This window comes from Nicotiana sylvestris, chromosome 2 (assembly GCF_000393655.2).
Source record: "Nicotiana sylvestris chromosome 2, ASM39365v2, whole genome shotgun sequence".
In the NCBI taxonomy this organism is placed as follows: Eukaryota; Viridiplantae; Streptophyta; class Magnoliopsida; order Solanales; family Solanaceae; genus Nicotiana; species Nicotiana sylvestris.
Window position 1 is genome coordinate 71,998,798 of NC_091058.1, and position 25,342 is coordinate 72,024,139.

Below are 25,342 nucleotides of genomic sequence, written 5' to 3' on the forward strand. Positions count from 1 at the left end.
TGGGTCGTGACACCAACCCAAATCAAGTCAAGCCAAGCTTATTCAATCCAAACCAATCAAAGCCAAATCAAGTTATGTTAAGCCAAATGGGTAAGAAAAGTGGGATGGATATATAGGTTGGGTAATTAGTTTTAATTAAGTAGGTATATATTACTAGTTTCCAAATGGATAAAAAATAATAAATAATTTAAGTTCAATGGGTATTTTGCATAAATTACTCGAATATCAAAAGATGTATCAGATCACATTCAAGAAGTAAAGATAGCATAAGAAGCATCAAGAGTTTAGTGGATCAGATTGCATCCAACTGGATCAGCATGTATATCTCGAAACCCAAATGGGAAAAGGTAAGTGCAAAATTAATTCCGCATATATAAAATATGTATTTGCTAGCCTCTCTATATATTATTGCGTTTTTTTTAAAGGGTGTGAATGAAAAATGGAAGAGCCACCTTTTGGATTGCACCTCTTCATATCACCCTTCCTTTGTCTATAAATTTAGAGGCTTGGCCTCATTTTTCAGATATGGAAAAAACTGAAAACTTCTCCCCTCTTTTCTATATTGTTGCATTATTTTCCAAATAAATATAAGTGTCAAGTGTGATTTGATCCGTTTGTTGAGTTCGCTGAAGTTCTGTCACTTGTAGTGTCGCTATCACAGAATAGTTATTTTGTTCTATCATGGGAGGAATTAATCCACAACCTTGGGCAACAGTGAGGGAATTAAATTCCTTAAGGACACATTGTGAATTTAGTGGGCTCGAAATTATTTTACGATTTGTTTATTGAACTAGCGCTTGTTTGCTTCTCTGATTTTCTGATTTTGAACACAGATTTTCCAACATATTTATAGAGAGAATTATTATATATTTTGCAGGGTATTATTTTGAAAACGACTAAAAATATGCATTTCTCATAAATGAATCCAATCCGACTTCCATCTTCCAAAACAATGATTAGCAACAAAAAAAAAACACTTTCAAGACAATAATTTAAGAAAATGAAAAATAAACCTTAAAGTGTTCCACAATATTAATGTCAAATTAACGTTTCAACGAACTAAGTTCCAAACAAGTTGCACGCCAAATTTTAACAAACACCTAAATCTTTTGGGCGTCTCGTACGTTAAGTGCACAATGGGCGTCGACAAGGCAAGTGTAGTAAGTGACACTCACTATGAAAGTGCCCATTTCAATGTCTTGGCCTTGTCCCTGAGTATAAACTTCTGTATTTTCCCTGAAGAATTGAGTGGTAAATCACCAAAAATTACTGCCTTTGGAACCATGTAATCCTGTAGCCAATCTTCACAAAACTTTATGATTTCCTCATCAGTAACAAAACACCCTTCTTTCAACTTCACAAAAGCACAAGGGGTCTCTCCTACAACATCATCAGGTGTTGCTACAACTGCAGCCTCCAAAACCATAGGATGCCTAATCAAAACAGCTTCAATTTCAAGAGTGCTTATAATTTTTCCCCCAGATTTGATTATGTCAACGGCGCGATCCTTCAGTTTTATATACCCATCTGGGTATTTAATTCCAAGATCTTTAGTCCTATACCACCCTCCCTCAAATGCTTCTTCAGTTTTTGTAGTATCTTTCAAGTACCCTAACATCATAGCATTGCCTCTAAACATGATTTCCCCTGTAGTTTTCCCATCTGCTGGCACACTTTTCATACTCTCTGGATCTTTTACATCAACTTCTTCCATCATAATACTGTGAATTCCTTCGCGAATTTTCATGTTCACATCTTCATTCGAGTTGGAAAAATCATCTTGATATTTCCTAGACATTGATATCATTGGACCAAGTGCTTCACTCATACCATATGCATGGTTAATATTAAATCCTAATTCTTCCAGTTTGGTCAGAATTTCTGGTGGTGGCAATACCCCTGCTACTGTTACATTCACCTGGTGAGGTAACAAGGGCTGATTTGTGGCTATGGCATCTGAAATTTTTGTAAGAATCATTGGTGCACCACAAAAATGTGTCACGTTATGAAGATAAATGGAATCCAAAATTTCTTTTCCACTGATTTTTGAAAGGCAAATATTAGTGCCACCCAAAGCAGCTACTGTCCAGGGGAGACACCATCCATTACATCGAAACATGTCCACTGTCCAGAGAAAAACAGGCATGTTTTGCATCTCATATCTGAAAATATCAGCAATTGCATTCAAATATGCAGCTCTGTGACCATACACTACTCCTTTAGGCTTCCCTGTTGATCCAGAAGTAAAACTTATCGAAATCGGATCAAATTCATTTTTCGGGTACACAATCTTGAAATTGGACTGCCCCATTTCTAGAAGGGTATGGTAATCCAGAATCTTTGTTGGTGGTAATGATACTGGTAGTTCTTTTTCATTGCTACTTTCATTGATTAAGGCCAGAAAATGTGGCTTGTCTTTTTCTTGAAGAACGTTAAGTGCTTCAAGCACAATCTCAATGAAGTCAGAGTACACAAAAATTACTTTGGCCTCTAATTGTTGAAGTAGTAGTGCCAAAGTGGCAGCATCTAGCCTTGGGTTAAGCGCAGAAAGGACTGCCCCAGCCATTGGTACAGAAAAATGCAGCTCGTAGAGTGCTGGTACATTAGGTGCCACTGCTGCCACCTGTTTATATTAGAATTAGAATTAATAAGCTTATAAATTAAGCTTATTATAGTAATTGGTTAACTATTTCTACAAAATAAGCTACAAATAAAATAAAAATTAGAGATGTCATGCAAAGACGTGAAAGCAAAAAGGAAGAGAAAGGAAATAATGTTTGAACTCCGTGTGATCATATATAGCTCAGAAACTAGATTGTTAATGTACAAAACAGTAGCTAGGGGCGGATCAGAATTTAAAGTTATGGGTTCGAAATGCCACTAATCGACATATCATTTGAGTTACTAGATTTGAAATTTAATATTTGTACATATTTAATAGATTTTTTAATATATATACAGTGTGGGTTAAAACTATAACTAAATTCAGCTGAATTCGTAGCTTTGATTGTGCATCCTATTAGAAATTTACCATCTCTTCTAGAGACTTCTAATCTAGCCCATATATAAGGTAATAAATTATTTACCTTGTCTCTCAAAGGAAATAATATATCAGATAATATTCTGTAGTTATGCATATACGGTAGTTTCTTTGATGGAAAGAAATTACCATATATTAGGAGTCCCTAAGGTAATTATAATTTATGGAGAAGTCCCTAGGGCTAAAGTATTTGCTAAGAGTCTCTATCCTACCTATAAATACTCATGTGACTCCATCCGTCTAGCATCCTATGATAGACACAGGCTAGAACGCTCCCTAGGTTTTCTGTCAACATTCTTCCAAGGCGACTCTAAGATACTTGAACAATTATGACTGAACGTACGCTCCTTATTTAATTTCCACTACAACAGCTCTGCGTATGTATTAAATTTCAGCATGTGGTATCAGAGATGCCCTTTAGTTGTGTTGTTCAGTATCTAATTGTTGTTACGCTAATTAGAACTTTTGAAATCAATCAAAGAATTTTATTTTAATTGGAAGTTTTAAGCACTGTCAATTACAAGATTAGTGTTTAAATTACCTTACATATTCTGTGATTGAAGTTCATATTCTCATTGAATTTGTTAGTCAAAGCATTTTGATTTAATTTATCAATATGTCTATTTACTTGAAGTTTTCACATAATTACATTCTTTGTGGCGTAAAATTCTTGTTAAAGTTTCTGAACCAAGAATTTTGTAGTATTGGTCTTGAAGACAAGTGGTAACACTGTAGTCTTGGGTGAAACTTCTAGATCTATTATGTTTTGATCCATATGAAGTAATTGGATTCACCCCTAATCTGACAAATGATGTATTGCACTGTTTACAATATAGAGATGCTGCTTAGCTTTGATTTTTTTGTTTATTTTTTTGTGTTATCTTGTTCTTTAAAGCCTCGCAGTAATCATGTAAGCTAGATTGAAATAATTGCTTCAAAGGATAAAAGACATTAGACTAGTTTTAAGTTTCTGTTACCTGGAATATGTCTAATATATGTATAAGTTTTAGAAATTTTATTTTGAAGTTGAGACTACCTACAAGGGCGTCCTTTAGTTTTCGGCGGCAGATTAATATGCTTGCATGTATTGTTTATTTTATTTATTTTGAATGCCTTTGACCATTAAAATAATAGCAAAGGTTTAAAAGGGATAAAGCCTAATGTTTGTGTGATTGAATAGAAAACAATACGATTAATTTTGTTTGCTTTGCCACTATATAAAGTAGTTAGTTCAATTAAAAGAATTAACCTTAGGTAATATGGGGTTAAGCCTATATCGAGTATGCCCATTCAAAAGTTAATCAACATCTTGTTTAAGTTAATTAATTACGGTTAATTATTTTGAGATATCATTTGAGTTTTCTTTTATGTGATGTATTTAGGAGTGGCCATAGCATCTTGAGTACTTAATATAAAAGAAATTGAGTTATTTAATCACATAAAGTTTAGTGATTAAAAGTTATAATGGCATCTTTTTAGTCTAGTTATCTTATTAAAATGGTAACCCGATCCTACAGGGAGGTAACCATTTTGGTGAGATTAATTGGAATGAGATAGTAAACCTTTAAGTTAAAATTATCTTATGCCCACAGGTACGGATAATTTTTTTTATGTATTTTGGTTTACTACTCTAATAAAGTAAGTAAATTCTATGCATGGGTTGCTACCTCTACCCTAAGGAAGGTCTAGAATTTACTCAGAATCGATATTTTACTCGATTCACCTTTTGATGGATTGTACTTTATAGCTTATGTATGTGTATCCTTGTTTTGCAGTCTTTACAGCTTTTCCTACCGATATTATTAATAAGAATGCTCGAATTCCAATGCTTTCTGGTGACAATTATACTAAATGGAAGGAGAAAGTCCTTCTCACTTTAGGGTACTCGGATTTGGACCAGGCACTCCGTATGGATGAATCACCTATTCCCACGGAATCAAGTATACCAGTGGTTAAGGCAAATTATGAGCGGTGGGAGCGATCTAATCGCTTAAGTTTAATGCTCATAAAAGCCCACATAAGCCAAAGCATTAGAGGTTCTATCCCTAATAGCGATAAGGTCAAAGCTTACATGAAGACAATTGATGAATAATTCGTAAGCTCTGACAAAGTATTGTACAGCACCCTTATGAAGAGGCTCTCAAGTATGGCTTTCGACAGAAGTCATACAGTGCGTAGTACATTATGGAGATGAGAGACATCGCTGCTAAACTCAAGTCCCTTGAGGTTGATATGTCTGAACCATTTCTTATGCATTTCATTCTCAACTCACTTCCTGCAGAATATGGTCCGTTCAAGATTTCTTACAACACACATAAGGATAAATGGTTAACCAATGAACTCTTGACCATGTATGTTCAAGAAGAAGAGAGGTTGAAGCATGAGACACCTGAAAGTGTTAATATGGTGACTCATGGTAAGAGAAATGCAAGGAAAGACAAAAGTGTTCCCATGAAGAAGAAAGGCACTTTTGACAAAAATGCTTGCCGTTTCTGTAAGAAGAAGGGACACTAGAGGAAGGATTGCCTGAAATACAAGAAATGGCTTAAGAAGAAAGGTAATTTTACCTTTGTATATTATGAATCTAATTTTAGTGAAGTTTCTGATAATACATGGTGGATTGATTTTGGAGCTACAATTCATATTGCCAAAATCATGCAGGGTTTTTTAACTCAGAGGAAGCCGATAGGAAGTAAACAATTCATCTATTCTGACAATAAGATGCGTTCACGTGTGGAAGGCGTGGGGACTTATAGGCTCATTTTGAAAGATGGTTTTCACTTAGATTTAGAAATACTTTTTATGTTCTAGACTATTCTAGAAATTTAAATTCTATTTCAAGGCTATCTATTAGTGGATATGATTTGAATTTTCATTATCCTTCTGTGAAACTTTTGAAAGATAATAAAGTTATTGGTTTTGGAAATTTAAAATAAAAATTTATATAAACTTGAGCTATACCCCACATTTGAATGCAATGTTTGAACCTTGCATGACAAAGAAATTGGCACAAAGCAATGTATTATCAATAAGAACTCATCAAATCTTTCGCACAAAAGATTGGGACACATCTCTATCAAAAGAGTCAAAAGGTTGGTTAATGATGGAGTTCTAAAAGCTCTTGATTTTTCTGACTTTGGGACTTGTGTGGACTGCATAAAGGGTAAGCAGACCAATAAATTAACTAAAGGTGCCAAAAGGAGTTCTCGATTGCTTAAAATAATACATACACACATCTGGGGACCTTTTCCTACCCCTTGCTTGAATGGTGAGAGATATTTTATCTCATTTATTGATGACTATTCAAGATATATGTATCTCTATTTTCTGTTTAACAAATCAAAAGCACTTGATGCTTTTAATGTTTACAAAACAGAAGTAGAGAAATGTTACACCCCAAGTTTTCATACGTGAGAGTACGTCGTAAGTCATTGATGTAAGCTCGGAAATGAGATTATATTTGGAAGCAAATAAAGTAAGTTAATCATGTTACCTTGGAGGTTACAAATATTTAAGATCATGAATAACGAGTACCAAGAGGGTTGGAAATCTTAGAAGCTAAACCAATTGAAGAAAATAAGTTTCGTCAAAAGTCGACAAGTTTGGAATGTTATAACATGTTCTTTGGGGTGAGACTAGGGTTCTTAACATGATAAGGAGGTTATTCTATGAGTTATTTTAGTTGTATGATAATCATTTTCTACATTTTGAAGGCAAGCAAGTTGTGGAACAAGAGTTGGCAAAGGTCATCACAAGTTACATTCATAAATTTGCTAAAATTTAGGTCAAATGTATCTGAGAATTTATCCAAATATTCTTGGAATCATGGGGTGTTCTACCTACCAAATTGAAGATCTACGAGTCTAGTTACTAAGGCATTAAACCGTTCGTCAATACGACATTGGAGTAGAGAGATATTCGTGATTTCGCGAGACCGCGCAAGCAGCTCCCAATGGGACCCACTTAGGTGGTGGTTGACCTACTTCAATTTATAAACGATTTGAACGCCTATTTTTGCTCATTTTTCAACTAAAATTCGTCTCCAAACTTCTTCTAACCCTCCTAAACATATACCACAAGGGATTGTAGTGATTCCAAAGTATTTACACAATATTTCAACATCAAAACTTAGTTCTAGTGAAGAACAACACCTCTTTAAGGTTGTGTTGTCATTGAGGATTGTTGTGGGCTGTATTTGGATTAAATTCCAAGTTGTTGCTTCTTTCTAAGGTGAGTATAACAGCCTAATAATTGTGTTTAATCTTGCTTGTATGTTGGTTAAGTTGTTAGGATGATAAACTACAAGATAATACTTGGGTTAGCTTAAGTCACTTCTATGGTGTTGTATTGCTATTGAGGGTTGTTGTAAACTGAATATAACTTGGATTTTGACTTGAAGTTACTGTAGGAGGTATTTATATTGTGTTCTTACTTGTTCCTAAGGTTATCTTGATGTAGATTAAGTTAAATGGATGGGCTAGACATGAACTAGTGAATAAAGTTGCTAATTGAGGATAGTTGAAGTTGTGGATTATTTTCGTTGTTATAAATATATGATTTAAGGCTGGAATCATTGATTAATGACTTTATTATCATGTTAATGATACTTTTATGTTGAAGTAATAAGTCTACAAGGATTGATAAGGGGTATACGGATTCCAATCGGAGCTTGCCGCTCGTCGTAATGTAGTTGTGACTTGTTGTTGTTATATGGTGTCTTGATATTGATAATTATGTATTGATGGATTGCTCTGGTCATTGTTGTTTGTATATGGTATTGGAGGAGGCCCTTGTTACAAGGGAGATGCTGCCAAAATTTACGTAAACGAGCTACTAGCTTAAGTTATAGACTTAGCCTTTGCTCAGCACTGATTTTGAATCTCCTTATACTATGATAGATTGAGTTGACTTGTTTGAAGAGTTGCTTGGAAGTGATTAAGGACTCAACGGGTTTAAGGTATGTTAAGGCACTTTCTTCTTTCTTTTGGCATGATCTAAAGTGAAATGAATACGCTACTTCATAACGGATCTACTCCTAGCAACTAAGGTTGTCCATGTTGTTCTTTCCTTATAAAATTATTCTAAGCAAGTGTGTATGATCCTTGAATCCTACTAAGGTTCATATAGAGGGTATGGATGTCCATAGTTCTCTTAAGTCACTCCAAAAGGTTTAGAAGGTGATTCCATGAGTCTATCATGCATTATATATAGTATCTATTTTACTCTACCGAGCCGCTCTATAGTCGGCCGGGTACGGCACCTACTGTGAAACCACTGATCAGTTGGGTTTACCTAGCTCCACGTGGCCGGGTACGATTCTACCAAACCTTATGATGGTCGGGTACGCTTTTACCGAGTCCTCTTTGAGGTCGGGTACGATATGATGATGATGATGCCCACAGAGGCGAATGTTTTAAAAAGTTTATGTATATATATGTATTATGCATTTCATATCATATCCCCTAGAGGCACTCAGATGTTACAGGTTGTATCTCCTTTATCTCTCTCTTTACATTACTGTTCTTGTTTATACTTTCCTGCCTAACATACTCGGTACTTTATTCGTACTGACGTCTCTTTTGCCTGGGGACGCTGCATTTCATTCCCGCAGGTCCCGATTGATTGGTTGACAGTCCTCCTAGTAGGCTATCAGCTCAGCGAAGGTGTTGGTGCACTCCACTTGCTCTGGAGTTGCCTATTTGGTAGTATGCTTTGGATATGTATTGATTGGTATGGCGGGGCCCTGTCCCGACCTTTATGATTTTATGTACTCTTAGAGGCTTGTAGACAGATGTCAGGTGTATGGATAATTATATGGACTTGTCGGCCTATGTTTCGAGTTTACTAATGGTCATGTCAGCCTTATAGGCCTGTTTGTCACATATATTAGTTTGTATATCATGTTGGGTCTTCATATGTTGAGTATTCCCTTATGTTTTATTCTTGTTATCTCAGGACGTGTTTTCTGGCTCATTTACTCATGATAACATGATAAGAAAGATATATTACATTGTTACTCGGTTGAGTAAGGCACCGGGTGCCCGTTGCGGCCCTTCGGTTTAGGTCATGACAGAAGTGGTATCAGAGCAGTTCTGTCCTAGGGAGTCTACAAGCCGTGTCTAGTAGAGTCTTGTTTATGGGTGTATTGTGCACCACACTTATAAGCAGGAGGCTACAAGGCATTTAGGTCTGGCACTCTTTCTTCTTACTCTAGATCGTGCAGTAGAGCTCAGTTGTAAGAATTAAAACTCCTAAATTCGACTTTAGTCGTAATACAACGATACCTATGATAAGTAGGATTTTAACATGTTTTATACCCATACTTGCCTGCGCTTTGAGTGTAAATTGCTACAAAATAGTCCCAAATATCTTACAGATTGCGCTTGATTGCAGGTTTGAGCTATAAAGTGACAAATCGTCAAAGATCGGCTCAAATTGGAGTGAAACCTGCTCAAGTGCCAAAGATCAGTAGAGTGAAGACATTCAGAACTTGGTGCGGACCGCACCATCATGTCATGCGGCCGCACCATAAAAGTTCAGAGACTGGGAACTTACAAGCCATGCCCCATGTGGCCGCGTCCCAGTTCATGCGGCCCGCATCTCACTCATGCGCCGCACAATGTTGATATGCGGCCGCGTCCAATAAGTTCAGAGAGTATTATATTCCATAAGCAAACCACGCGGTCACGTCCAACTACATGCGGCTCGCGCTCCCTCCCATGCGGCTACACTCTAGGGTCACGCGGCCCACATCAGTGAAGTTCAAAGAAGCTGCAAAACCTTTCATGCGGCCGCACAACAACTTTGTGCGGTCCGCGCAAGTTTTCACGCGGCCGCACCCCAACTTTGTGCGGTCCGCATCACCATTTTCAGAGAGCAAGATTCAGAGGTCAAACAACCCAGTGCGGCCGCGTGCCATCTTTGTGCGGTCCGCACTAACCCCGCAGGGGCATTTTTGTCCAGTTTTTTCAGCCCACTATAAATAGAACATTTTACCATTTTTAGGTCAAGTTTTGTACAACTGACAGCTGCTGCACTCGTGAGACTTATGTTTTGGCCTATCTTGGGCATTTTTAGCTTAGTTTCATCATATATTATTGTAGTTTAGCATTAGCAATTAATTAATATGGTTGTTTCATCTTTTTTTTCTTCATTTTTTTGTTTTAATTATGTCTAGCTAAACCCATTAGCTAGGGTTGTGGCTCAACCCTAGTGTGGGTAATTAATGGGTGTTGCTTCTTACTGATAGATTGATGGTTGCAAATATTGATTCTAGCTTAGTGGGTCTTGAACTTTCTTGAGAAAGAGAGTCTATGACCCTAAAATTGACCCAACAAGGAATTGGGGTGGATCCATGAAGAATGGTAGTCCCAATTAACGGGTTAAACCTCGAGAGAGTAATCACCCTACTTGAACCCTAGTTACTTGGTCTAATTGGCCTACCCAATTGATCTCGAGAGAGTCAATTGGGCAAAATCGCTCTCTCTACCGAGAGGTGTGAGAGTGAGTACAAATGTGCACGGTTATAACATTGATCCCAATTATGTCAATCTATTATTAGTAACCTCTACCCGTTAGTTAACCACCTAGGTGATGCCACGACCCTAGTACCTTTCTCTATATTAATCACAACTTAGAACATACCCTTTTAGCATAAATTAGCTTAAACTTGTAGTTGATAATAGTAGTGATTAAACAAAAACCCAAAAAATGGTAGAAGTACAATTAGGAGCAAACACGCATTCCTAGTCTAAACAAATACGCAACTCCATTCCAAGCTCCCTGTGGAAATTGACCCCGATACCACTATTCGGGTAAAAGTATTAGCGCCCGCTCCTCCTACCGACTTTAGTCGTAATACAACGATACCTACATCCACAAAGACAGTTGGTAAGAGATTGCATGTGGATGTGGAAGAGTTGAGTCAGAGGAACTCGATTTCACATCATGCTTATGATGAGTAAATATGAGGTCTTCAACAGATCATGTGTGTACTAAGATGTGTATGCTTCTTAATAAGGAGCCTTAAGGCACGGATATCTATTCACGAATATGGTGAAAATCTATGAGGAATTCAGAAGCTAGATACAAGTTTTAACAAGTAAAAGAAGTAAGGTGAAGAGGGGTACGAGGCACCCAGATAATGAAGATTATCAATATTTTCAAATCAGGCAGAGAAATATAAGCATTTTGGTACCTTCATCAATGACAGAGGTAAGTACAATTGGCCACACCCATCTCAGTTATGTTCTATGGGAGCTAACAGATATTATTTAAGAGAAAGATGGGATATCAGGATCCAGTTGGAGTTAGAGTAACCCAAAAATTGTGGATAGGTTGTTATCATTAACTAACGTTTCCGAAAGATGGTGCAAATGTGGTAATAGATCTCCTTCTAAGACACCCAGATGGTGAACTCTAGAGTAGTACAATCAGATACGAATACTGGAATATTCAGAAATTTCAGAAGATAGGTAGTGGGATCCTAGAAGGGACAAATATTTACCTTAGTATGACTCTAGCCCCGAGTAAAAAAAGAATGTTAGGCATTCCCAAGAGCCAGTGAGATGAAGCTAGGGGAGCTTATAGGGAAAGAACTTTTTGTTGAAGTTTTCAGAATAAAGTGATAGACAAAAAAATATTATCCGGAGAATAAGAAGAAAATAAATGAAGCATCATGAGTAAGATGTGATATATGGGTGATAACAGTAAATCAAAATATGACACGATGACAGAGTCTATAGTCAAGTGAAGGAAAATACAAGAGGTGACAAGCCTTAAGGCAATAAAAGAGTATAAGCCATAAAGTCATATTCTTATTTCGAGAAATGAGATGGTGACTTCAACGTGATTACCAGGAGGAAAGGTTAGACCCCAGAGTAATAAAAATCAGTATGGGCTGGTGAACAAGATAAAACCGAACATGAATTAGGGACCGGAGGATTTGATAATGGTCGACATCGTGAGAATTTCAAAGATCGTGCTCCAACAATAATAGAATAGACAACAGACGAATAACCTTTAAAGGTTATTTAGGAAGTCGCTTACCTAAAGCAAGCACTCTAAGCAGAGTTAATCTTAAGGGACTAAGTGTGCCAGTTACCGTAGGTGTCACCTTCGTGAAAGGTGCGTAAGAAATTTAGTTATCCCTGGTACAGAAGGTTACCATAAGGTGATTAAGGTTCATTGATAATATGAAAAGACGCCGAATATGAAAAGGTAAAACAACTATAGGTAGATCGTCGTAGTACTAAATCTTAGTACTCCCCTAAAGGGGGAATATGGTGTGATATGATATTAAGTCGGAGTTAAGCGGTTCAGTTAACTATGGAATTGTAAAGAAAGAATGTGGTAAAAAGGAGAAAGGGATGATGTTGCATTTATTCAGTTCTTGCAGATATGTTGCAACTTCAGAACATTATACAAGCACGACACCGAAGAGAGGCAGTAAAAGTTTTCGGCCAGGATGTTATTGATAAATAAGTGTGAATGGACACTTGATACATCAAGAGCTAGTGGCGAGAGATAAGTTAAGAAAAAGGATATATCCCAAGAGGGATTATGCAGAATATATATATATATATATATATATATATATATATATATATATATATATATATATATATATATATATATATATATATGAGAATGGACCAACGAGTAATTAGTAGTTGATTCAGGAAGAGCCCAGTTATGGATAGACAAGAGGTCACAGATAAATCAATAGATCATGCAAGATAAATGTAGTGAATCGCAGCATAGTGAATTCAGTCTCGCAGATACGCAATCACAATCATTTGAAAAAAAATTCAGATAGGAGTTGAGGCAATTAAAGGTACAATTTTTAAGGTTTATGAAAATAAGAGAGAGTGCCACTAAGGAGACAATAAAAATTTGATCTTAGAAGTAACCCTACGAGCACAAAGGCATAAATTTATATAACTAAGGATTATTATAGGCGAGTAAGAATAACGAAAATTACCTTCGGGTGTACGATATATCAAGCTCGCAACTTTACAAGAGCCAGAAGGTCTCCCTAAGTACTACAATGAAAGACTAGCTGAGGAAATAAGGAAGAAGGTTTCCACCTAAGCATAGTGAGCTAAAGAGTAAATGATCCTGTAACAACAGTCTCACTACAATATTGTATACACTCCATAAGAAAGTGGCACCTATCATGGCTAATGAATGGTAAAAAAAAGCCATCAAAGGTGATGTTTGAGATCATATGAGGTACAGGAAATTATAGTATTCGTGGGCAAAAAGACAAGCCAAGTATTCATGCAACAAGTGATAGAACGACCAGCAAAAGTAATTGCTTACATTTAAGGACAACTGAGAAGGCACGAAAGGAAATTTATGGTGCTAGCAAGTTAAAGGAAGGTTGCGAGTAGTATAAATAGATCGGTGTAGGTCCTAAGGTAAAGTATTGTAGAGCAACAAGGTTTTAGGTAGATAGGAGTAAGGATATGAAAAGGTGAGTTAGAAGGTGACGAGAATATGTATGTCCTCGGGATTAAACCCATCAAAATAAGGGAGCTGATGATTTCCATATGTAATAAAAAACTCTATACAGCCTGAATGAACCCAGAGGAGTCTAAGACTAGGTGCATTTAGAAGAGATGGAATGTTGCCCTGGCGGTAGAATAAGGGTGTAATTGTGATAGATAAGAGGATGATTCTTAGGCCTTTGATTGAGTAATGATTTAACGAGAAAGGGATTTCATTAATTGCACGGGATTAGAATACCCCCATAAGATGAATCGCGTTGGGATGCAATGAAATACGGTTATTGAAGTATAGTATTATCCCTAGGTGGATCAGGAAAATCACTTCATATGTTCCCCGATAAGATGTGAGCCCTAGTGACAGTGTATTACGTAAGAGGTTGCAAGTTATCAGTGATAGATTATAGATCAACATTAAGGTGAATAAACAATAGATGGGTACAAGTTCCAAAGTTCGAGATGAGATTTGTTTGTTATTCTTAGATGAATAATAATGAGGAAGCACTAAAGGACTTAGATTTATACATATAGGATAAGCAGCGAGAGAGTAACCTGGAGTTGGGTAGCAAACCTCGGTAATAATAAACCGAAGTAAGTTTTATGGTATAGTATAACCTACCTAGATGTAGTAAATCCATAAGGATAGATATACAAGGCTATGAAACAAGAGATAGAAATAGTCTTAAGTTCGATAAAGTACCAAGCGAAAGACATCAGTACACCTATAGATGCCTAGAGGGACAGCTTGTCATAATTCTGTATATGTTCATAAAGTGAGGCTTAGAGATTGGCTAAAAGATGGAGGAAAAAGAGAATACGAGTCGCTAGGCGCTCATACAAGGACACAGTCGTACATACTGCATGACATAAGGTAGAAAATGTTACGATGTTGGAAGAATTCTGACCACATGTCATGGCGTGACAAAGAGGCCTAAAAAGGGGGAATGCCCAAGCGTTTGGATTTATTCACAAAACAGTGGCTTAGATGGAAAGATGAGCATTAAAGTATACGTAAGAGCTATAGTTTATGAAACTGATAAGCGCATCAATCAACATTCAAGGACGAATGTTCCAAAGGGGGAAAGATGTTACACCCCAAGTTTTCATACGTGAGAGTACGTCGTAAGTCATTGATGTAAGCTCGGAAATGAGATTATATTTGGAAGCAAATAAAGTAAGTTAATCATGTTACCTTGGAGGTTACAAATATTTAAGATCATGAATAACGAGTACCAAGAGGGTTGGAAATCTTAGAAGCTAAACCAATTGAAGAAAATAAGTTTCGTCAAAAGTCGACAAGTTTGGAATGTTATAACATGTACTTTGGGGTGAGACTAGGGTTCTTAACATGATAAGGAGGTTATTCTATGAGTTATTTTAGTCGTATGATATTCATTTTCTACATTTTGAAGGCAAGCAAGTTGTGGAACAAGAGTTGGCAAAGGTCATCACAAGTTACATTCATAAATTTGCTGAAATTTAGGTCAAATGTATCTGAGAATTTCTCCAAATATACTTGGAATCATGGGGTGTTGTACCTACCAAATTGAATATCTACGAGTCTAGTTTCTAACGCATTAAACTGTTTGTCAGTACGATATCGGAGTAGAGAGATATTCCTATTTTCGTGAGACCGCGCAAGCAGCTCCCAATGGGACCCACTTAGGCGGTGGTTGACCTACTTCAATTTATAAACGATTTGGACGCCTATTTTTGCTCATTTTTCAACTAAAGTTCGTCTCCAAACTTCTCCTAACCCTCCTAAACATATATCACAAGGGTTTGAAGTGATTCCAAAGTGATTACACCATATTTCAACATCAAAACTTAGTTCTAGTGAAGAACAACACCTCTTTGAGGTTGTGTTGTCATTGAGGATTGTTGTGGGCTGTATTTGGATGAAATTCCAAGTTGTTGCTGCTGTCTAAGGTGAGTATAACAACCTACTAATTGTGCTTAAGCTTGCTTGTATGTTGGTTAAGTTGTTAGGATGATAAACTATAAGATAATACTTGGACTAGCTTAAGTCACTTCTATGGTGTTGTATTGCTATTAAGGGTTGTTGTAAACTGAATATAACTTGGATTTTGACTTGAAGTTACTGTATAAGGTATGTATATTGTGATCTTGCTTGTGCCTAAGGTTATCTTGATGTTGATTAAGTTAAATGGATGGGCTAGACATGAACTAGTGAATAAAGTTGCTAATTGAGGATAGTTGAAGTTGTGGATTATTTTCGTTGTTATAAATATATGGTTTAAGGCTGGAATCATTGATTAATGACTTCATTATCATGTTAATGATACTTTTATGTTGAAGTAAGAAGTCTATAAGGATTGATAAGGGGTATACGGATTCCAATCGGAGCTTGCCGCTCGTCGTAATGTAGTTGTGACTTGTTGTTGTTATATGGTGTCTTGATATTGATAATTATGTATTGATGGATTGCTCTGGTCATTGTTGTTTGTATATGGTATTAGAGGAGGCCCTTGTTACAAGGGAGATGCTGCTAAAATTTACGTAAACGAGCTACTAGCTTAAGTTATAGACTTAGTCTTTGCTCAGCACTGATTTTGAATCTCCTTATACTATGATAGATTGAGTTGACTTGTTTGAAGAGTTGCTTGGAAGTGATTAAGGACTCAATGGGTTTAAGGTATGTTAAGACACTTTCTTCTTTCTTTTGGCATGATCTAAAGTGAAAGGAATACGCTACTTCATAACGGATCTACTCCTAGCAACTAAGGTTGTCCATGTTGTTCTTTCCTTATAAAATTATTCTAAGCAAGTGTGTATGATCCTTGAATCCTATTAAGGTTCATATTGAGGGTATGGATGTCCATAGTGCTCTTAAGTCACTCCAAAAGGTTTAGAAGGTGATTCCATGAGTCTAGCATGCATTATATATAGTATCTATTTTACTCTACCGAGCCGCTCTATAGTCGGCCGGGTACGGCACCTATTGTGCAACCACTGATCAGTTGGGTTTACCGAGCTTCACGTGGCCGGGTACGATTTTACCGAACCTTATGATGGTCAGGTACGCTTTTACCGAGTCCTTTTTTAGGTCGGGTACGATATGATGATGATGATGCCCACAGAGGCGAATGTTTTAAAAAGTTTATGTATATATATGTATTATGCATTTCATATCATATCCCCTAGAGGCACTCAGATGTTACAGGTTGTATCTCCTCTATCTCTCTCTTTACATTACTATTCTTGTTTATGATTTCCTGCCTAAAATACTCGGTACTTTATTCGTACTGACGTCCCTTTTGCCTGGGGACGCTGCATTTCATGCCCGCAGGTCCCGATTGATAGGTTGACAGTCCTCCTAGTAGGCTATCAGCTCAGCGAAGGTGTTGGTGCACTCCACTTGCTCCGGAGTTGCCTATTTGGTCAGTATGCTTTGGATATGTATTGATTGATATGGCGGGGCCCTGTCCCGACCTTTATGATTTTATGTACTCTTAGAGGCTTGTAGACATATGTCAGGTGTATGGATAATTGTATGGCCTTGTCGGCCTATGTTTCGAGTTTACTAATGGTCATGTCGGCCTTATAGGCCCGTATGTCACATATATTAGTTTGTATATCATGTTGGGTCTTCATATGTTGAGTATTCCCTTATGTTTTATTCTTGTTATCTCAGAGCGGGTTTTCTGGCTCATTTACTCATGATAACATTCTAAGAAAGATATGTTACGTTGGTACTCGGTTGAGTAAGGCACCAGGTGCCCGTCGCGGCCCTTCGGTTTGGGTCGTGACAAGAAATAAACTGGTGCTTAGATCAAAATTGTATGATTTGATAGAGGTGGAGAATATTATAGTAGGTACACAGATTAGGGACAAGTTAAGGGTCTATTTGCTGAGTTCCTTGAAAGTGGAGGTATAATTGCTCAATATATTATGCCGGGAACACCACAACAAAATGGTGTGGCAGAAAGAAGGAACCAGACATTAATGGACATGGTAAGAAGCATGATCAACAGATCAAGTTTACCTTTATCCTTATGGAGTGAATCCTTAAAAACTATTGTGTATATTTTAAATAGGGTTCCATTCAAGGTTGTACCCAAGACACCTTTTGAGTTATGGAAAGGATGGAAACCTAATTTAAATCATTTACACGTTTGGGGATGTCCAACTGAAGTGAGGGTTTATAACCCACAACTACAGAAGTTGGATGAAAGAACAATAAGTGATTATTTTATAGGCTATGTGCTTAACTCTAAGGGGTTTAAATTTTATTGTCCTTATCATTCTCCTAAAATTATTGAGGCTAGAAACACTAAATTTCTTGAGGATCATGAAAAAAGTAGGAGTGGTTTGACTCAAATGGTGGAATTGTAAGAAATAAGAGAACCACATATGGTACATTTATTTTATTAGGAACTTGAATGTTGCTCAGAAATTCCCATGAATTATCTGAACAACAATAAGTTCAAGATCCACCACCAATTGAGGAGCCACATGAAGATCAACCCGCTTTACCTGAACCCACTAAAGAAGTGCCTGAACCAGTGGGAATGAAAAAATCCTCAAGAGTTCAAAAATCAGCAATTTCTATTGACTATGTTTTGTATCTTTAAGAGTCTGATTATGATATTGGACTAAAAGATGATCCATGCTCATTTTCACAAGTCATGAGTGGAGAAAACTCCACACTTTGGTATGATGCCATGAAAAAAAAGTTAGAATCTATGCCTAAAAACAAATTCAAGGATCTCGTCGAATTACTAAAAGGGATCCTCTATAATAGGTTCCAATTGGGTCTTTAAAATTAAAAGAGACTCATCTAGTAATATCGAACAAAGTAAAGTCATACTTGTAGCCAAGAGTTTTACTCAAAGGGAAGGCATTGATTGCCATGAAACCTTCTCTCCAGTATCAAAGAAGGATTCATTGAGAATAATTATGGCATTAGTAGCTCATTTTGATTTAGAGTTACATCAAATGGATGTGAAAACGGATTTCCTGAATGGAGATCTTGACAAGGAGGTATACATGCATCAGCCTGAAGGATTTTGTGATAAGGACAAAAGTCACCTTGTTTGCAAGTTGCATAATTCATTTATGAGATAAAGCAGGCTTCCCGCCAACGGTATATTAAATTTCATAATGTTGTTTCTTCATTTGGATTTACAGAGAACATCATTGATCATTATATATATCTTAAGATAAGTGGGAGCAAATATATTTTTCTAGTCCTATATGTGAATGATATTTCACTTGCAAGTAGTGATTTAAGATTATTACATAAGACTAAACAGTTCCTTATCCAGAATTTTGAGATGAAGGATATGGGTGAAGCCTCTTATGTCATTAGCATAGAGATTCATAGAGACAGATCCCAAATATTATTTGGACTATCTCAAAAGGCCTATATTGAAAGAATTCTGGAAAAATTCGGGATGAAGAACGATTTACCTATAGTAGCACCCATAATTAAAGGTAAAAAATTCTCATTGAATCAATGTCCACAAAATGCATTGAAGAAGGAGAAAATGAAAGATATTCTTTATGCTTCGCTTGTTGGGAGCCTTATGTATACACATGTCTGTACTAGACCTGATATTGCTTTTGTGATAAAAATGCTAGGCTCAAAGTAACTCTAGTCTTGACCATTGGAAAGTTGGTAAAAGGGTCTTGAGATATTTGCAAGGAACCAAGGATTTTAAGGTCAAATACAAATACTCTGACTCATTGGAGGTGATTGGATATTCAGACTCGAATTTGGGTGGATGTAAAGACATTGGTAAATCCACTTCTAGATACATTTTCCTTATTGCTGGAGGTGCTATGTCTTGGAGAAGTGTCAAGCAGACCATTGTTGCAACATTCACAATAGAAGATGAGTTTATAGCATGCTATGAAGCTACATCTGAGGTGTTATGATTGAAAAACTTTATTTCCAGCCTTAGGATTGTCGATTCCATTTCAAGATCATTGAGAATCTTATGTGACAATTCAACTGCAGTGTTCTTCTCTAAGAACAATAAAAGTGGCAGCGGGAGCAAGCACATCGGCATAAAGTACTTGATGGTTAGAAACTATGTGAAGAAGCAAGATGTAAATTTTGAGCATGTTAATACTACTTTGATGATTGTTGATCCTATGACTAAAGGTCTGCCGGCTAATATTTTCAAGGATCATGTAATCCATATGGGGCTTAGTAGCTCAATTTAGTCTTGCTTTGCTCTCTAACAGTTTGTCTAGACATTATGTTTATTTTGATATACATGACAGTGCGCATTTTTTATTTTTCATGTATTATTTGTGATCATTAATGGATCAATAAAATTGGACTCTAAATGACTTATATTAAGTTCATTCATAAAGTTGTTAGACACTTTGTCAAAATGTATTGTGCATTGTAATATATGGAATGAAGTGTTTTTTAAAAGCATGACCGTCATGATTCGTGTAATAATATATTCTAGTTAAAGTGATTGTTGCATAACTTTTAGTTGAGTGATAAAGTCTATGGTCATATTATATGTTTATCTCTCATAAAGGATTATCTGATTTCAATATGTGAGCCAAGTCGGAGAATGTTAGAAATTTACCGTCTCTTCTAGAGACTTCTAATGTGGCCCACATATAAGGTAATAAATTATTTACTTTGTCTCCCAAATGAAAATAATATATCAGATAATATTCTGTAGTTATGCATATACGGTAGTTTCTTTGATGGAAAGAAATTACCAAAAAAATATTACGAGTCCCTAGGGTAATTATAATTTATGGAGAATTCCCTAGTGCTAAAATATTTTCCTAAGAGTCCCTAGCCTACCTATAAATACGTCAGTGACTCCATTGGCATCCTACAATAGGCACAGGCTATAAGGTTTCCTATGTTTTCAGTCAAGATTCTTCCAAGGCGACTCTATGATACTTGAATAACTATGGCTGAAGGTACGTTTCTTGTTTAATTTCCGCTGCAACGGCTCTGCGTATATATTAAATTTCAACACATCCGCCCCTGCTGAAGTGCCGCGCTATCGATTTTAGCAGAATTTGAGTTAAAGACCAAGTATTGCTCATGCATGTTACTTAGGAAAATTTCTCATACATGTTACTTCCAAATAATGCGGCCATTGACTTCATGTATCTAGATGTTTTCCTATGGTCATAAGCCATATTAGTTGCACCTAGTCATCAATTTTCCTATGTGGATCTTTAACAGATTGCTCAAAAAGGACAAAGAATAAAAACTACAATGCCAAGTCAGAGCCAACATAATGAGGACGCGGAATGAGAAAAAAAATAGTTACGGAGTATTACTTTTTTCCATTAAGGCGTATATGTTCTGATCTAGAAGATCAAATTAATTTTATGCGAGACACTTTCATTACTACTATCTGAGACGTGGACAGAGGACTTGTAGTCTCATTTGTTTAATGGTAGTGCAAAAAAAATTCCAAGTAAAGCACTCAAATAAGGGGAAAAAAAACTCAAACAAGTATGGTCATCCTTAGACGTGATTATTCTTTTCATTTTTAAATCATGAAAAGGAGTATATACTTACTGTTAGTAGAAATTATAATGGTTGACCATACGTGTTTTATATGAGCTTATATTTCTAATATATATATATAGCTAATTAATATGTTTTTCTTTTCATAATCTTTTTTCTTCTTAGCTTCTTCGGCAATGGGCTATCCTAATCAATTAAATCGGTAGTTTCTTGTGATTTTTTTTTTTGTACCGTGTATGAGTGTTACATGCATATTTATTTTTTTGGTTAGTATGTTATTGTCTTAATTTGGAATTACTTTTCCATCCTTTCCTTTTAATTTCTTTCATCAATTAAACAAGTGGGACCACAAAAAAACTTTTCAAGTAAGAATGTATCACATAACTTATGTTTAATATATACTCTATATGTGATATACACAATAAAATTTTGCTTTTCTTTAGGTTTACGTTAATAGTACGCGTATATAGGTGTATGACTTATTTCGTCTAAAATATTTAAACACAAGAAGACCAAACTAAGACATACATGCATGATACATAAGCTTTTATATTTAATAGTGGTTAAATAATATGTATTCTCGCATCAACTTTTCTAATGCTCTGATATAGTGCACAACTTAAAAGAATTCCCTTAAATTTTGGTTTTAATCTTTTGTCAAATGTCAACTAGATGAGGAAAGGCCCGTATACGGGCCCAATATTGTAGTCTTAAAATTGTACATCCAAATTGGTTTCGCAAGTATTTTAACAGTAGGAAAAATCGGCCACTTGATGAAAGTTAAAACGAACAACATCATTCTTTACAATACAATAAAAGATGAATAAAAACTTATGGTTTTACTTCATGTCATGTATACAACAAAATTAAGAGAAAGTTTTCGTACATTAAATAAAGAGAACTTCCAATGGGACTTGCCTCCGTAAAGAGACAATTTACTATTTCAAACAAAGAGAACCAAAAGCACTAAACAAATATTAACATGATATAAATTGTAGTAATTCAAATTATATTTTATTATAACTCATTAAAATGATGTTAACTGGTGATAAAATAATCAACATTTGATAGAAGTCGATATAAATTATAGGGATTTTAATTTTTTTCTTAATTGAAGAGATAAGAAAAATGTTTTTATTTTTGTATAGATTTATCATATGTTAATTTTCATAATGAAACAATATAAAATTATAGTAGCAAATAATGTTTTAAGACAATTTATTGACAGTTGAAAACTTATCATGGAAGAATGGGTTCAAACCATATAGATTAAATTTTCACATCAATTAAGCATATAAGAGATAGCTTGCTAGTACAGTATGGACAAATCTCATCACTTAAATTAACTTTTGAGGTTTAACAAAATATTGAATATGATTTTTTTTAGTTTGAAACCGCTTTCAAATAGTGTGGATAGATGAAAATTTTTTAATTTTAATTTTTAAATTGCTTTAAAATTGTATGGGTTAATATAAAAATCTTGTAAATATTTACCGATATTTCTTTTTGTTTCTCTATTATTTAAATATAATTTTAGTTTCTCTGTGGAAACTTCCAGTTGACTAAACCAAAATTAATAATCTAACCAAAGGAGAAAAGGAATCCAAATGAGTATTTGCTTGCAATACTCTCGGCAAAAATAGTCTAATCAATAGTACATTTAAAGGAGTATTGTGTTTAGGGAAATGTGGGGTCCACGTATATTAATGATAGTTTGTATTTTAGAAATGCAAACAATGCATGAATTTTTTTGAAATAACATATATACCCTTGGTGGTTGACCATCTTTCCTTTTCTATATAATAGAAATATTAGCACTGGCCAACAAATACAGGCGAACAAGAATAACTCCTCATACAATTAATTAGCAAACGTTATACTATTATTAAGAAGACAACAATCTGCTTAACACTACGGAGGAGGGGGCGGAGGTCCCCACTCGGCCCCTTATGGTGACATCATGACGCAACTTATCTAATACTTATCATTTAGACATTATCGAAGAAAATAAGAAGGATTATGAAAGGAACACAAAAGGAGAATGAAACTCGAGAGGCTTGCTCTGTCGTCGTTACTATTAGAATTCTGAGTATGAACTCTTAAAATGGATTTTGAACAGCTAATAAGTGGACAAATATGGTTTTGTTGAAAGAAAAAGACCGCCTCAATATATATATAATCTTATTCAATGACTTAATATTAGAGCAGTCAACTCTATACTTAAAAATCAGACTTATAATGACAGACAACTAAAAACGTGACGATGTGGAGGAATTTAATTTCCTTGGTTACATAGCATAAGGCAAACTTTGTAAGTCAAGTCTACGTCTGTACTAAGGGAGAGGAAGAACTAAGTAGAGGAATACAAATTGGTTTGAGAGAGTTGTCTTATTATATGAACTGTAAATAGAAGAAAAAAAACCTTCTACGCATCTTGTGTTTCCTATATAGCTTGTTGACTTGGTCGAGATCTAGCTAGTCTCTAACATGCATGGTAGCCATTTGATTGAAGAGTAAATTAATATTCCAGGGAAGATCTTACAGAAAGTTATAATGGACTCACTTCTACTTTTGCCTTCTGGAAATTAAATTAAATTGGCTTAAAGAAGAGTATCTTCGACGAACTCTATTTAGTCTCTATCTACAGAAACATTATATATCAATATCTTGGATGGAGAAGTTTAACTGCTTTAAGCTAAACGGTGCAAGTATGAACGGACTGGGGGCGGACTCAAAGTACGTAGATAAATATTGTATGAAGAAAAGTATTACTACTATACAAGTATTAAGTGAATAATCTTGAACCCATCTTTTCAAAAAGGTCAGAATAAATCTCCGATCAGTATGAAGCCTAGAGCCCTATCATGGAAGTTCAATCTACACATGCAAGTTTTACAGATAAGTGGGAGTATACTCATGAGTGAATCATCCATAAAATATATATGTGAAGAGGAAATTTAATTTATACTTACAATATCGCCAGGGGAGACTCCAAGCTGAAAAAGAGCAGAAGAAAGCTTGACACATCTTCCATGCAAGTCTTCCCATGAGAAACTTGTATTTCCATGAATTAGGGCAACCCTTTTGCGGTAAACAAATGCAGCACGTTCCAGAAAACTTAGAGGAGTCAAGGGTGTGTAGTTTGCAGAGCAAAGAACCAATCCCTCCATGTTGTTTTTCCCTCACGTCGTGCAGAATTAATGACTCGATAGTTGCACTTCTTTAATACCCCCTTGCATAGAATATTCCTTCTTTAGTGATGCTTGCCTTCCACTTCAAATGGCACCACACACACTTTAAAATGTTGATTTCATTTATTGTACTATATGTATAACGAGTACTAGAGTATTGGAGTAATTAGCAAGCTCGTTTACTAGAGAAAATATTGGAGTTCTTTTGCATATTATATGCACAATTTTCTCACACTTGCACCATATTCTTCATGTTTGTATAATTTGCTACCTAATGTACGCATATTCTTTTATTTGCACCATGCCCTTTATTATTTTACGATTCTCCTAGTGTATGCATCATCACATTTTTTGAAATGTTCATTTAAAGAAGAGTATTTGTTTTTGGACATTTAAAGTGTTTCACCAAGCTTTTGTTAAAAAGTAAGTAATCTAATAGGGTTTATTTCAGGACTTCTTAGTGGCTTGTACAGGTAAATTAAGTGCTTTTGTACGAATTTTAGGAGTTCACTTGTCCCTAAACCATACTTCAAGAGGGGTTTTTTTTTCCGGAAAATAGACCTTCTCTTGTCTTTTCTTTTTGGAGAATAATGCTAACGTTATAAAGCTAATACACCGCCTTCCAAAAAAAAATTAATACACCGAACAGCTGACAATAAGACGTAACAAATTCTGGGAGAATATGTATCAATGTCTAACTTATAATACATGTAACAAATTCTAAAATTCTCGTAAAAGTACTGGTTTTAGGAGACAGAATTTCCCAACTACCTGTGTAATTGGAAGTAATAGGAATGAGTTAGATGGAAAAAAAATATTCGCACCGAACGTTTACATCAAATCATATTAAATTTTGCCACGGTTAACTAATAAATTAAGGTAAGAATTATATTGATTAAATGATTTAGTGATGGCCCATATTTATGAAGATATGTATCATGTATATATTGGGTTGGTGAATTTTTAGGAGCCATAAACATCTAAGTACCTATGTAATATATGCATATACACACACTCATACCCACGAATTGTTATTACTTACTACTCTATAACATCTAATGCTTACAATATTACCAGTCAATGTTGTGCGTGCAGAGGTCTCGGATTCGAGCTCTGGGTA

General features: G+C 35.6%; 1 protein-coding gene across 1 annotated transcript; it reads right to left on the bottom strand.

The window, feature by feature from the left end:
• Positions 1-920: 920 nt before the first annotated feature.
• On the bottom strand, positions 921-24,379 carry LOC104221742 (probable CoA ligase CCL13). Its single transcript, XM_070167420.1, has 2 exons — positions 24,004-24,379; positions 921-2,623 (listed from the first exon to the last, which is right to left on the bottom strand). The coding sequence occupies exons 1-2, from the start codon at positions 24,199-24,201 to the stop codon at positions 1,175-1,177; spliced, it is 1,647 nt and encodes a 548-aa protein (XP_070023521.1). The 5' UTR covers positions 24,202-24,379; the 3' UTR covers positions 921-1,174.
• Positions 24,380-25,342: the final 963 nt, after the last annotated feature.

What these genes read in the sequence shown, in the direction of transcription:
- LOC104221742 (XM_070167420.1), bottom strand. Translation starts at nt 24,201, where the DNA reads ATGGAGGGATTGGTTCTTTGCTCTGCAAACTACACACCCTTGACTCCT. An exon ending in GAGTCTCCCCTGGCGATATT is followed by an intron (nt 2,624 to 24,003) that starts GTAAGTATAAAT and finishes TAATATAAACAG; the next exon opens with GTGGCAGCAGTGGCACCTAA.